Source organism: Chelonia mydas, chromosome 2 (genome assembly GCF_015237465.2).
Source record: "Chelonia mydas isolate rCheMyd1 chromosome 2, rCheMyd1.pri.v2, whole genome shotgun sequence".
NCBI lineage: Eukaryota > Metazoa > Chordata > Testudines > Cheloniidae > Chelonia > Chelonia mydas.
Genome location: NC_057850.1, coordinates 116,538,762 through 116,553,102, shown reverse-complemented (window position 1 = coordinate 116,553,102; position 14,341 = coordinate 116,538,762). Strand labels below are relative to the sequence as shown.

The 14,341-nt window shown below is 47.0% G+C and overlaps 1 protein-coding gene and 1 long non-coding RNA gene across 2 annotated transcripts; one reads left to right on the top strand and one right to left on the bottom strand.

Annotated features, from left to right (window-relative positions):
* The first annotated feature begins 2,037 nt into the window (after positions 1–2,037).
* Positions 2,038–4,518, top strand: LOC122464560. Its single transcript, XR_006288723.1, has 4 exons — positions 2,038–2,064; positions 2,708–2,729; positions 3,149–3,196; positions 4,494–4,518. It is a non-coding gene; the product is annotated as an uncharacterized LOC122464560 (long non-coding RNA).
* Positions 4,519–7,014: 2,496 nt separating this feature from the next.
* On the bottom strand, positions 7,015–11,138 carry LOC102930047 (tubulin beta-2 chain). The gene is made up of 4 exons (XM_037893221.2): positions 10,922–11,138; positions 9,005–9,113; positions 8,563–8,673; positions 7,015–8,304 (listed from the first exon to the last, which is right to left on the bottom strand). The coding sequence occupies exons 1-4, from the start codon at positions 10,976–10,978 to the stop codon at positions 7,244–7,246; spliced, it is 1,338 nt and encodes a 445-aa protein (XP_037749149.1). The 5' UTR covers positions 10,979–11,138; the 3' UTR covers positions 7,015–7,243.
* Between the last annotated feature and the right edge of the window lie 3,203 nt (positions 11,139–14,341).

The following is a 14,341-nucleotide window of genomic DNA, read 5'->3' as shown; positions in this document are numbered from 1 at the left end:
ACTTGTACAAGGAGAACACACAGCGCAAGTAGTGATGGATGGATTGCAAGGGTCCTTAACTATAATTGAATCTTATATCAGGGACATACTGCAGAAAGAAACCTTTGATATAACCAGGTGCAGAGTTGGCTCCTAATATATTTTTTTAATTGTGTAAATGCTGCAGAATTGAACAAGGGGGTGAAAATGGCCTTAACTGGCTGGACTGACATCAACTAGTACTAGCTGGAATGCATCATAATTGGTTCCTACAAAAAAAAAAAAAAGCACATATTTAGAGAGAACCGGGGAATATTGCATAGAAAGAGTGTGTGGTGGGGTTTGTGTTTCTAAGTAAGAAACCAGTGCCTGCCATATACAGGGTGGATTCAGGGGGACAGTTGACCCACAGCTTCAAGGTGAGCCAGAAAAATACAAGCAGACCCTCAAGCTGTGGAGCCACAAATACAGGTGGAAGAGGAAAATAAAGAGTCCCTTGAGGAGAAAGGGTGTGAGCCAAATACAAGTGAAAGTCCTGGAATCCCTAAGGGAATGTTTCATCTCCTGGTAATTGGGGCAAACAAAAAAGCCAGGGCTCATTAAATCAAAAACTCATGTAGCAAACGAGACAACACCAATTGTTTAATTAGAGGCTAGAATAGTTTACACAACATTAGGTATGCAAATGTTAGTATAAACCTATTTAGGCCCCTGAGATTACCTTTCTTATGGAAAAGTTAATCCTATACAGTATTCCTGGAGCATGCCATATAGGCAAATAGCAATGGGGGATTTGTCCTCACCCCTAACCCTCTACGGCAGGGGTCGGCAACTTTTCAGAAGTGGTGTGCCGAGTCTTCATTTATTCACTTTAATTTAAGGTTTCGTATGTCAGTAATACATTTTAACGTTTTTAGAAGGTCTCTTTCTGTAAGTCTTTAATATATAACTAAACTATTGTTGTATGTAAAGTTAATAAGGTTTTAAAAATGTTTAAGAAGCTTCATTTAAAATTAAATTAAAATGCAGAGCCTCCTGGACCAGTGGCCAGAACCCGGGCAGTGAGAGTGCCACTGAAAATCAGCACGTGTGCTGCCTTTGGCAATCGTGCCATAGGTTGCCTACCCCTGTTCTAGGGTTTGGGCAGGGAGGGAAAAATGCAAAAGTTTTCCTCTACGTGCCTCACATCACCAGACACCCCAACACACCCCTTTACTTCTTCCCTGAGAGTTCTAAACTGGCTTCCTCTCTTGACACTGCTCTCCCACAGCTCTGCAGTGGGAGCTAAACAACAATGGGGAACTTAAATAAAAGGTATGGGTTTGACAACACCCACATAGAGAGGAGCTGAAGATTATGGGGTCCCTCCTTTCCTTCTCCACATTGCTAACCCACATTGCCATTTTCATTCTCTGTGACCCCAGTTTAACATCCAGTAGAAAGATTGACATTGACTTCAATGGAACAGGCCATGTGGATTTGAGTCCTGGAGGACACACACAGCACCAGCGCTATCGTCTATCTAAGGTACTTATCCATTCCCATAGTATCTGAGCATCCCACACTCTTTAACACGTTGATCCTCACTAGTACCCCTATTTTATAGAGGGAAGCACAGAGGGCTAGATCCACAAAGGTACTGAAGCACCTAAGTGCCATCTTAGGTGTGTAAGTTTAACATTTAGGCACCACTAAGGGCTTCAAAAAAACCTCTGCTCAGCTGCCACCTAACCCTGTAGGTGCTTAAAATCCCTAGACACCTAAGTCTCCACTGGTAAATTCCCCTAAGTTTCTGCTTGTAAGCATGTGCAAAGCTACCTAAGTTTTGACATCACCGAGCTGCCTTAGCTCATGTCTCAGCCCTGGTGGGGTTCTCAAACGAGGTGTTCCCCCGTCTGAGTGCCTTTGTGGGGCCCGGTCGTAGGTGTTCTCAAAGCACACTGAGCCCACATAAAAGGCAACCAAGGAGGGGGAGTTGCCCCCTTTATATCCAACAGCTGGGGCACTAACCCGGAAGGTGGGCAACCTGGGTCCAAGCCAAATCAGGCAGAGAGGAGAGTTGAACCTTGGTCTCCCATACCCTGGGTGAGTACTCTAACCGTGGGGTTATTGGATAGAAAGAGGAAGGGGGTGGCAGTGACAGCAGCAGCATCACAACCAACACCTTCCCTGCTCCACTGTTTTTCACAAGAAAGGGTTGACCGGGCTTAGCTGATCACAGTTGAGAATCCCTTTGGCCCAGAGGCAGGCACCTAACTCCATGAGGGGGCTTAGGCCACACTCTTCTCTGGATTTCCTACTGGCTAGCTTAGGCAGCCACCCACTCAGCTTGCTGGCTTATTTGAATCCCATTCTTAGGTGCCTAACGTTCCCCAGGCATTGTATAGGGAGCCTAGGCACCTAATCCATGGCTATGGATTCCGCTACGTGACAGGGCACCTAAGAGTTAGGGACTGTAACACCTAATTCCCTTCGTGGATTTAGCCCAGAAAGACTTGGGCCCAGAACCTCAAAGGTATGTAGGCACATAACTAGGCTCCTAAATACCTATGAGGATCTAGTCTTATTTTATTAGATGCTCTCATGCCTTGTGATGTGAGGCAACCCAGTCTTTCCACTTCTATCTAATGCCACATTTCTTGTTCCATTATAGTCTGTTTGCATAACAGCAACATCTTTCTCAATGGTTTTCTTATCAGTTGTCCTCTTCTTTTCCATCTTCCCCCAGGTCATATCCAGTGAAGAGCTTGGTAAGGAATATTGTTTTTTGATATTGCCATATAACATGTCCAAACCACCTCAGCCTTCTTTCTCAAATCATTGTCTCTATAGTCTGCTGGCCAGTCCTTTGTAACACACCAGCACTGGTTACTTTGTTCCACCAGTGGACACCAACTACTCTTTGTAAGCATCTCAGCTGGAATGCTTTAAGTTTCCTATTGTGGTTTTCTGGCATTTGCCAAGTTTCAGAAGCGTATCACAATGCAATTGAATAACTTTGCCTTGGTTCCCGTGTAAATCTTGTTTTTCCCAATACATTGCTTTGAGGATCTGGGCCTTACTAGCTTGCCCAAGGTCACACAGAAAGTTGGTGGTAAAACAGGGAACCGAACCCAGTTCTCCCAAAAGTGCGGCTAGCATTGTAACCACTGACCTATCCTTTCTCCAGCTTTCCCCAGGCAGAGTTTCAGCACAAGGAAAGACTAGAGACCCAGAGGTAATTAATGAATGGAAAAATGAAGAGGCAATCTCACTGATACCAGACCCTCACCTCAGGAGTTTGTTGTGTTTTTTTCTTTTAAATAAATCAACCCTATATAACTATGTAGGGATTATCCAGCCCTGTCATAGTAGTGTAGTACCTCCACACCATCAACAGTGAGAGTTTTCTTGTCAGAATTGTTTGCATGAATTATATTCTTTATATATTCATATCCATTAGGTACATTCTGCAGATATCCACCTCACACAATTACATGACAGGAACTGATCCCCTTATTTTTGACTGCATTGGTTCTAACTATTAATGATGTGTGAGGCCTTACTGGAAACCGCCAATAAGGATTGGCACTAAGTCTCAGTTGTATATTTCTTGCCAAAATCTTTTCTATTGCACCCATAACTATTGCTAAATAGACACTATCTGAGGTATTTAGAATGCATAAGCCTTCCTCACGTATCACAGTCGAATCTGAAAGAGAGGCCCCATTTGATACACAAGATAATAGAGGAGATGCACTCCAACTGGACATTTATGATGCCTCTGTCAAATGCTTGTTTATAGCAGTGAGGGGCTGGCAGATTCTATTCTGGAACCCTGCTTAGATGCACAAATTTTCTTTGTGAGAGAGAAGTGTAACCATGGTGAGGGAGTGAAGGGCACATCTGCTCATTATCTGAAATATGAAATCCTTAGGTTTGTGTAATTGGCAGTCTCCAGGGTATATTAAAGGTTCAGTTGGATTCTAGTGTTCTAGGTATAAAATGATATTGAATCTTCCTATCCCAGCAGTTCTCAAACTGTGGGTCATGACCCCATTTTAATGGGATCACCAGGGTTGACATTAGGCTTGCTGGGGCCTGGGACAGAAGCCAAAGGCAAAGCCCCACCACCCAGGGTTGGAGCCAAAGCCCAAGGGCTTCAGCCCTGGGCAGCAGGGCTCAGGCTTTGGCCCGCCACCTGCGGTGGCAGAGCTGGGGTAGGCTCAGACTTCAGTGCCCCCTCCTGGGGTTGCACAGTAATTTTTGTCAGAAGGGGAATCGTAGTCCAATGAAGTTTGAGGACCCCTGTACCTATTCCAAATGTGAAACCCATCTTCTCTCCATGGCTTATAATTTATTTTTCCTGCACCCCCACAAATCCAATATTTTCCCCACCTCATGCCCAGAGATAATTTTTCATAGACTGTAACCTTATATTTGCCTGGATTGATTGACAGGTTACTGAGCTTTGTAGAAGATACTCTATCCAAAAATATCCTATTATCTATCTTAATGCTTCTCTTCTTTGGCAGGTTTGGCAAACCCACACAGGACAGCGAACTGTCAAAGGGGTAGGAAGGCATGCTGCTTTCTAGCAAATGAGCAGTACTGAAAGCATCAGTACTTAGTAGGCTAATTCCCCGTAAGCCTTATCTCCTGGACATATTGATGATGCTAAAATAGAATGGGAGACTAAACCCACTGAGGGTGAATGAGAGTTGTAACAGTCACAGCTACGGTAAGTAGTACCATACTATCCCCAATCCTTAGCTACATATGATTTGTGTCACAGGGATGATTGAGATTACAGACTGTGCCTGGAGGAATAGTCTGCCCACTTTGCATAGTTATCCTCGCTGTAATTTCCACAAGGCAACCATCCCTAAAAGGGAAAGTGCTGGCCCTTCTACACCACCCCCAATTTCCAGGCAACACAGGCAGCATTGTACACTCTAACACCATTAGAGCAGGCATGAAAGCAGACAAGATTTCAAGTGCAGCCCCACCAGGCCATTCAAAAGGAGGGTTACTTTGACAACCAAAGCAGCCTACTTTTACGTGATTTTTATTGAGTGCAAGAGTGGGTGTGTAGTGCAATGAGTTACTAGAACCACCTTAACCATAACACTGCTGTGGTATAAGAGGTACAACAAGTGGTTTTGCTAGGAGGCATGATCTAACAGCTGTACAGGGACCGCCCCCATTGAAAGATGCATCCCCCTCCCTGTGGTTTAGAATAAGAAGCTGAACTCTAAGATGGGGGTGGGGAAGTAAATAAATCTTCTACCATTAAAACAAAGCCTAAGACTCTCATGAGGCCCAAGGTAATTGAAGTTCAGTAAGAGGCACTATAACTTAGGGTATAAAGAAAAGGAGGACTTGTGGCACCATAGAGACTAACAAATTTATTTGAGCATAAGCTTTCGTGAGCTACGGCTCACTTCATCCGATGCATAAAGCATCACAACAGCACAGCTAGAGCTGTGTAAGCAGACAAGTTGGGGTAAAATAGTAAGGTAAAAAACAATGTTAAATACAGATGGTGGGCTCACTCTTAGTCAAGCAAGATTAGCTTGACCAAGCATTTCACCTAAAGGCCAGAGAGCAGGCCTTTGGGTTTGTGCTCCTAGCTCAGCAGAGGTTGAGCTCAATATCTTAAGGGCCCTTATTAAGCAACAGTGGGAGTGTTTCTGTTATTGCCCACTATTATACCACTGTCATTTTGACTTTCACCCTGAAGAGAAAGGCTGTGTCAAGTAAAGTTTGACTAAAGAGAAACAATGAAACAAAACATTTGAATGCACTGTTGTACTTGCCACCTTAATGAGAATTACTGATATGAAAAGTTTTAATGTATAAAAGAGCTGCTCCCTGCAGTAATGACAGATAGGCCAGGGCATGACAAATGTAGTCAGAACCTGCCCAAAGAGGCTATTTGTCTCCAACATCCTACATTGCTGGGTTGGATTTACTCTAGTTTAGGGAGCCCCCCAAAGGCCCTCTACACCTGGAGCCCCTTAGGATGTGTTATAGGGTCACTGGTCCCCTTGCAATTTTCACCCTCAGGTTACCTATGGCCTTTGGGAGCGAATGCCTTTTAACTCTTCCCCCCTACACACATCCCCAACTGAAGGAGAATAATTTAGAAGGCTCCTGCCTCCTCTGACCTTCCTGTGAAAGTGAAGTGCATTTCTTTTTGCATTTACTATTAAAGTTACAGCCAGCAGGAATTCTGCAGAGGCCAAGATCTAGTGTGGGATACAGCCATTCGTAGGGTTCTTTTAAAAAAAGTCTGCTGCAAGAGGGTAGTTAAGTTCTGTTTTGATTATGTTGTGTGTAACCTTCAAGCAAGTTGTACTAGAATGATCCAGTTTGGCCAGAAGTGTAGCATGTTGGTGCGTTGGGTTAGCTGCTATTTTGGAAAGTGTTCACCTTTGAGAATAAGAATTAATTGCCTGAACAGCTCTTTGGGCATGAACATACCCTCTCAACCATGACTACAATATTGCTGACGCAATTCTAACCTCCTGCCTCTCTGCATACACTTTTCCCATTTCACGAATGGGAACTGGGCTGCTCAGGATCATTCAAGTCATAGGGAGGTGAAGCTGCCCAGCATGCTGGAAGCCCTGTAACAAGTGCATTAAGAAGAGCTCTTGAATGACAAGGGAAGGCTGCAGGCACACTGTGAAATCAGTTTTGATAAGTTACTGTCTAGCTGACCTCACTATCATATATTCCTGTAAACAGAAGTTGCAAGATCCTTGAGTGAAGTGTCTTGTTTCTATTAGTCAAAGCAACTTTCCCAACAATAGATTGGTTGTTTGACTTTTACACCAGGGCACTGCATTTTTTACTCACTCTCCAAAAATTATTAACTATCTTAATTACTAGCATGTCAGTGCAAGTGATTGGATCCCTTGTTTACTGGTACACAACTTCTCAGGCTATTTGCCAATCACACCCATAATTTAATGTAAGACTGCAATTAGGAAGCTAGTTCCAGCTCTGCTTTTCTTGGTCTGAGAGGAGAGAAATAAGTCTAAGACACCATTTGGAACACAGATGCCTTTTATATTTGAGAAGTTAGCCATTTAAACAGAAGATTTTTAGAGTTACTTTTGCAACTACTGTTACATTGTCAAGGTTACAAAACTGGCGACAGAGGCAACAGTGGAGGGTACCAAAGGACATAATAAAGCATGCTTCACCACAACTGTGAACAGACTTCATTCAGAACACTTGCCTGCCTTTACTAAAGATTTTCCTAAGCCTTTTTATCTTAAGCCTCATCCTCCTCTCCTTCCTCTTCAAATTCTCCTTGCTCGTCAGCAGTGGCATCTTGGTATTGCTGATATTCTGATACCAGATCATTCATGTTGCTCTCTGCTTCAGTGAACTCCATCTCATCCATGCCCTCACCAGTGTACCAGTGCAAGAAAGCCTTACGCCGGAACATGGCCGTGAACTGCTCAGAGATTCTCTTGAACAGCTCCTGAATGGCTGTGCTGTTCCCAATGAAAGTGGCAGACATTTTGAGGCCGCGGGGGGGAATGTCACAGACAGCCGTCTTGACGTTATTGGGGATCCATTCAACAAAGTAGCTGCTGTTTTTGTTCTGGACATTGAGCATCTGCTCATCCACCTCCTTCATGGACATTCGGCCACGGAATATTGCTGCCACAGTTAGGTAGCGGCCATGGCGGGGATCACAGGCTGCCATCATGTTTTTAGAATCAAACATCTGCTGCGTTAGCTCTGGCACCGTCAGAGCCCGGTACTGCTGGCTGCCACGGCTAGTTAGCGGGGCAAACCCTGGCATGAAGAAGTGCAGACGGGGGAAAGGCACCATATTGACTGCCAGCTTGCGGAGATCAGCATTCAGCTGTCCGGGAAACCGGAGGCAGGTCGTCACGCCGCTCATAGTGGCAGAGACCAGGTGGTTGAGGTCCCCATAGGTAGGGGTTGTGAGTTTCAGCGTGCGGAAGCAAATGTCATACAAGGCTTCATTGTCAATACAATAGGTTTCATCTGTATTTTCCACCAACTGGTGGACAGAAAGGGTGGCATTGTAGGGTTCAACCACTGTGTCTGACACCTTCGGAGATGGCATTACACTGAAGGTGTTCATGATACGGTCTGGGTACTCCTCCCTAATTTTGCTGATGAGGAGAGTTCCCATCCCAGACCCCGTGCCACCACCTAGAGAATGGGTCAGCTGGAAACCCTGTAGACAGTCACAGCTTTCCGATTCCTTCCTTACCACATCCAGGACAGAGTCCACTAGCTCAGCTCCTTCTGTGTAGTGGCCTTTTGCCCAGTTGTTTCCAGCACCACTCTGACCTGGAAGGTGGAGTGGAAAGATGTTGATTTAGTCACCAGAATATGAAGGAGAAGTTTCACATGCTCCATTTAGGACAGAACATTATTTATATTACAGCAGTACTAGGAACTCCTAGCAAGGAGGAGGGCTCCACTGTGCTAAGTACCATGCAAGTTTCATAGAGCTAGGTAAATTTTGTGTTAGTTTTAGGCACAGAGTGGGTGTTCAATTTAAAGCTTTATGACAATAGTAAACCATAGATACATACAATTACATACCAAAGACAAAGTTGTCAGGTCTGAAGATCTGGCCAAATGGTCCAGATCTGACAGAGTCCATTGTGCCAGGCTCCAAGTCAACAAGGATTGCACGGGGTACATACTTATTACCTGTGGGAGGAATAAAAGCCAGATTACAGACTTGCAGTCAGCTGTTTAACAAGTGGGCTACTGTGCTCCTCAGAATTCACTGGAGACAGACTGCTACTGCCCAGACAAGTGAAGAAATGGTATTTAAAAAGAACAGCCTTGAGTGAAGTGACAACTTGAATTTGAAGTAGGCATTAAAGCTTTGCCAAGGATTTAATAGAAATTCAGAGGGAGCATTTTACCGAGTGTAGAATGCACTGAAGTTAATTACATAAACCTCTGATGCACGTATGTGCTTTAGAACATTTAGTTTTGATTTCAGGAGGACACAGAGCCGTAAACAAAAAGTTACCAGAGGCTTCATTGTAGTAAACGTTGATCCTTTCTAGCTGCAAGTCACTGTCTCCATGGTAGCTGCCAGTGGGGTCAATGCCATGCTCATCACTGATGACCTCCCAAAACTGAAATGTGGTTTTGAAAAGGGCAGTTAATAATTGTATTAGGCTGTCAGCTGTGTGACCTTCCCCTCCCTTCCTCCCTCCACATACTGCCAGCAGACCTTTTAATGCTCTACAGCAGCATTTCTCAAACTGGGGTCCTCGAAGGGACTCCAGGTCTCTGCAGGCCCCACTAAGGAACTCCTCCCCCTCCCTGGCACACCTCCAGCATGCTGGGGAACAGACTCACCTGTCCTGGCTCCCCCACATTTCTGGAAGTGGCAGGCACAGCCCTGTAGCCCCTGGGGCGGGTGGAGAGGGGGTCATGGGGTCTACTGCCCCCTCCTCGAGCACCAACTCCGCAGCTCCCATTGGCCAGGAACTGCAGACAACAGAAGCTACGGGGGTGGTGCTTGCAGGCAGGGACAGTGCATGGAGACCCCTCTCGGCTGCTAGAGATATGCCAGTCGCTTTTAGGAGCTGCGTGAGGTAAGCCCCTCACGCCCTCCCACACACATATCAACCCCTGCCCCAGCCCAGAACCCACACCCTGCACCCCCTCCCACACTGCAACCCCCTGCCCTAGCCCAGAGCCCTCACTCAGACTCCCTCCCCCAGCCTGCACTCTGCATCTGCTCCTGCACCCCAACCCCCTCCCCAGCCCAGAGTTTGCACCCGCACCCCCTCCCATACCCCAACCCCCTACGCCAGCTCCTGCACTGCTCACCCCCCTCCCATACTCCAAACCCCTGCCCCAGCCTAGTGAAAGTGAGTGAGGGTGGGGGAGAGCAAGCAATGGAAGGAGGGAGGATGAAGTGAGTGGGGGCATGGTCTCAGAGAAGGGGTGGGGCAGGGGCATAGGCATAGCCCAGGGGAAGGGGGCAGGGCAAGGGCTAAGCAGGGAGGCTGGGAGGTCCCTGAAAATTTTAAAATCAAAATGGGGGTCCTCAGGTTGCTAAAGTTTGAGAACCCCGAACTACATCCCTCCCCCTCCCGCCTTCCTGTAGTGTGTGGCCAGTGGGCAAACCTAACCGGTAACTGCAGCAGGATGACTGACACAGCAGACAAGGCGTCTCCCCGTCAGAAGCAGCTGAAGGTGCAGGGCTACAATTAGAGCGAATCCATGACGGGGAAGAACAGCAGCAACGTGGCAACTGATTTTTTAAGAGCCACCAGCAAGTGCGAGCGCCATTTGTTCAGACTCACCCAGGCGCAGGGCAGAAGACGGGGGCTGTGGGCTTGGGAGGGGCGGACCACAGCTGCAGGTTGTCCCGGGTAGCGGGCTCGGGCGGTCTGCAGTGCCCTAGCTAGGCGGGCGGCCCGACGGCTTTGACAGGGACCAGGAGGGCGTGGCGAGCACGCGGGGGATCGGATTCATGCCCGAGAAGTCGCATCCCCGCGCGCAAAGGGCGAGGCGGCTGCAGCCTGCAGGGAGGCGCCCGCAGCTGGGCTTGCGGCTGCGCCGGCGAGAGGGGCTGCGATTCAGAGCACGGCAGCCAGGCTGGGTGAAGAGAGGACTCTCTCCCCCCCGACCCCGGCCCGCTGCCGGAATCGCCTCGGTTCTCCGCGGCTCTCAGTAGGAGCGCGAGCAAAGACGACGCAGGTCAGCCCTAAAGCGTTACACTGTGTGGACACAAACCAACCAGGCGCTAAAGCAGCCGCCTTTTGGAAGGAGGCTGGACAGTGACCGTGAATAGCCCTTACATAATACAGCGCAGCGTTAATTAACTCCAGCCCCCGCGTGCGCACCCCACTGAGCCGCCCCCTGCCAGCCCCAGGGCGAGGGACACAACAAGCGGGGGCCCCCGCCCCGACCGGGCCCCGCTCTTTACCTTGGCTCCGATCTGGTTCCCGCACTGGCCAGCCTGGATGTGCACGATCTCACGCATGGTGCCTGAGTCACACGGCCACAAACACCCTCTGCCTCCGGCTGGCGGCTACGGCTCCTGCTCCCTGGCTGGCTCCGGCACCTGCAGCTGTGAGCTCTGAGCCGCGCGGCCCCCCAGCTCCTCCTTTTATAGAGGGGGGCTGCTGGCCCCGCCCCCTCCCGTCACAGGCCCGCTCCCCGCAGCCCTTCTCAAGCGGGTGATGTAATGCCGGGGCGGGGCCTCGCCGTGCGCTCGGGGGATGCTGCTGCTGCTGCTGCATTGTCTCCTGGGCACTGGGGGCGCTAGGCGGGAGCCATCGCGGGGGGCGGAGTGGGGAGCCGCAGCCTCAGCAGCTGGGAGGGGGCTTGTCACAGCCTGAGGGGCAACGAGCGTCTCCTGCTCCCCTAGGGATCCTGTGCAGAGCGAGAGTAGCGCTGTACGAGCAGGGTGAGGAGCAGCGCCCTGCTCTCCCCCAGCCCTGGCGAGACAGCCCCAGCCTCTGCACCCTCCACCCGAGTAACATTCACGGACACTGTATAACACGGAGATCAAAGGGAACCCTGCGGGCAGGTAGCTCAGGGCAAACTGGACAGAGGGAAATCTCTCCCTGGCAGTACAAGAGCAGCCTTCATAGCGTAAGTGCTTTGCTGGCGCTTACACAAAATGAATGCATCCGATGAAGGGAGCTGTAGCTCAGGAAAGCTTATGTTCAAATAAATCGATTAGTCTCTAAGGTGCCACAATCCTCCTTTTCTTTACACAAAAGAGTGAAGGGAAGCCAGGCTGTGCGAATGGAAGACGTTAACCTGTTTCGTCCATAGATCGATCCATCCGCATCCGCCTTCCTCAGCCTTTTGTTTCTTAGGCAGCTCCCTTTGCTGCAGCATCAAACACTGCAAGGTGCTGGGGGAGGGGGAAGGAGAGGAGTTCGCTGCAATTCCACACACCCTCTTCCACGTCTGAGAGCCCTCATGTGTTTACAGAATACTGGCTGGGGGACGCCAGATCCCCCAGATGTCCTTCGTGGTCCCATGGGGGTGATCGCCAAAACTCGGACCCTGCAAGAGCCGCTAGATACAGTGTGAGGGTTACAAGTGGTTTTTAATATACATCCGGTTTTCTTGAGGGACCCATCCTCCTACCTGGTGGAAAGCAGGGACCGCTCCAGGATCAGGACAGGAAAATGGGCTCTGTCTGAGACATGGCTCGGGCTCTGAAACATGCAGTTGTGTGTTACCCAGCCTGTTTTTCAATGAGTGTTTAAATAGCAACTCTACTGTCATTTGATTATTTTATTTTTGCTGGAGAGGAGAGGAGATTAAGGGGGCTTTCATAAGCTCGTCGGTTTCGTGGAACAAAAGAACAATGAAAAAGGATACTAGAAGGAAACATTGCTGCTTATTAACATATCCATCCCCACAAACACACACATACACCATACATGCAATTAGCTGTTTGCCGATAGGTGTGTCCAGGGAGGAGCTAAGGGATCTGCAAGGAGATCAGAGACCGCTGTCAGTACTGATTCTTGTGAAACTTAACAAAAAACTTCACAACCTGATCTGCATACAATCCAATTTAAAAATATTCCCCGCCATATACTTTTTTGTTTTGCATTGAGACCTTCCTCACTGGAATGAGACATTGGATCACTTTGAAACAGCCTGCAGAAAATAGGATCAACCGCGGTGAGACTTTAAACCGGTTCATTTCCACAAAGCAGGGGTTTTTTTCCTCCGCAGAGGTTATGTTGCTAATGGCTTTTTTTTATTATTATTATTTTCCCTTGCAAACCTTGGCCGTATTTCCAGATATTCCATGAGTAATGCTGCCTGATGTTTTCTAGGTGATGAGGTCAGCTTTTCATATTCCAACAACAGGGACTGCATTTAATCCTCCTAGCTGCTCCCGAGCAATGTAACATTGACCTCTGTCCACATGCCAGGCAGCTATTTGCGATCGTCGTGCACAAAATATAGACTAAATTTTCTTGTTGCATAGCTTTATCTGACCTCTGCTGCAAAACCGATCAAACTGTAGCAAACCTGTAGCGGTTTGTCATGTTGTTGCAGATTTGCACTACGCTATCAGAGCATGAGGAGCCGGAGAAGGTGGGAAGTTGAATGTGTGTGATACTGTAGTCTATAATTGTTTCATCAGGTTGCTTGCTTTTATTTTTTATCACAGTACATCAATATCCTGATTACTGGGAGAACTCCAAATATGTCAGATAGGGGCAGGATGAGCAAATGATTCAAAAGTGAACGTGGTAATAATGCAAGACAGAGAGATCGAATCTCTGAAAGCGTGTAGGAGCAGTATCTTTTATGCTGCAGCTGCACTAGGAATGTTTTTCTGTGCTCAGCAAATCATGTAGGATACCAATATTATGGTCTATTTCACTTTACATTTCGTTTGATGTCCACATGTATACTTATTTTGCTGTGAATTTCCATTAAATAGAAATTAAATAAACCCAGAGCCCAAACGCATATACTGTTTCCATATTATAGGATTAGGAAATAGCCTTTCCCCTCAGATTTTAGCAAATCTTTATATTAATAAATCTGCCAGATATTCCACTGGAATAAAAAAATGCAGCAGAGTCCAGAATTTACATCAGCATTTTGCCAAATTTTTTTTTCTTTTCTTTGTTCTGTTCTCCAATTATTGTCAATGACGAATCCTTCCAAATCTTCCTTATACAGTTCAGTACGCCTAAATATTGAATACTGCAGATCGGATGTGATGTTCTAAGGTGTTCTACAGAGCATTGTTAGGATAGCCACTTGTTTCTTTTGGCATCCTTTCCTTTAAAAGCCATTCAACTTCCAAACTGGTCTGCTTGAAAGCTGCTGAGTTGGGTTTTATCTTTAATAAGTGATTTCAAAGACAATTAGATCACTTACATTCCCTGTAAAAATCTGCTTTTACAGGTCTAAACAAGGAGCAATTTAATTATCTGGTTGACTACACTTAGCAAACTATGTGTAGTTTTAATTCCAAGCCAACATTTTTGTGGCAGGTTAAGCATATATTCTACATCTAATTCTTATAATTACATTCCTACAAATAATTACCATTTTATTAAGCCTGTTTTCACCAGACCACTAGATCCTTCAGGTAACGATTCAGAATAATGTTTACATAGATTATTCACAGTAAACACTGCATTGTAGCTATGTATAGTGTCCTAAAAAAAAGACTGCAGCTTGCAGCACAATTAGTGCAAATTTAATTGTATAATTGGGAGGAGTTTGCAGTAGTTGTGTTACCAATGCTAAACGTTATGCTGGGTCCCATAAATTGCATATTGGCTAGCTACTGGCAGAACTATCAACATTCGAATGTGCAAAAGTGTATACAGTATAGACATTCTATTAA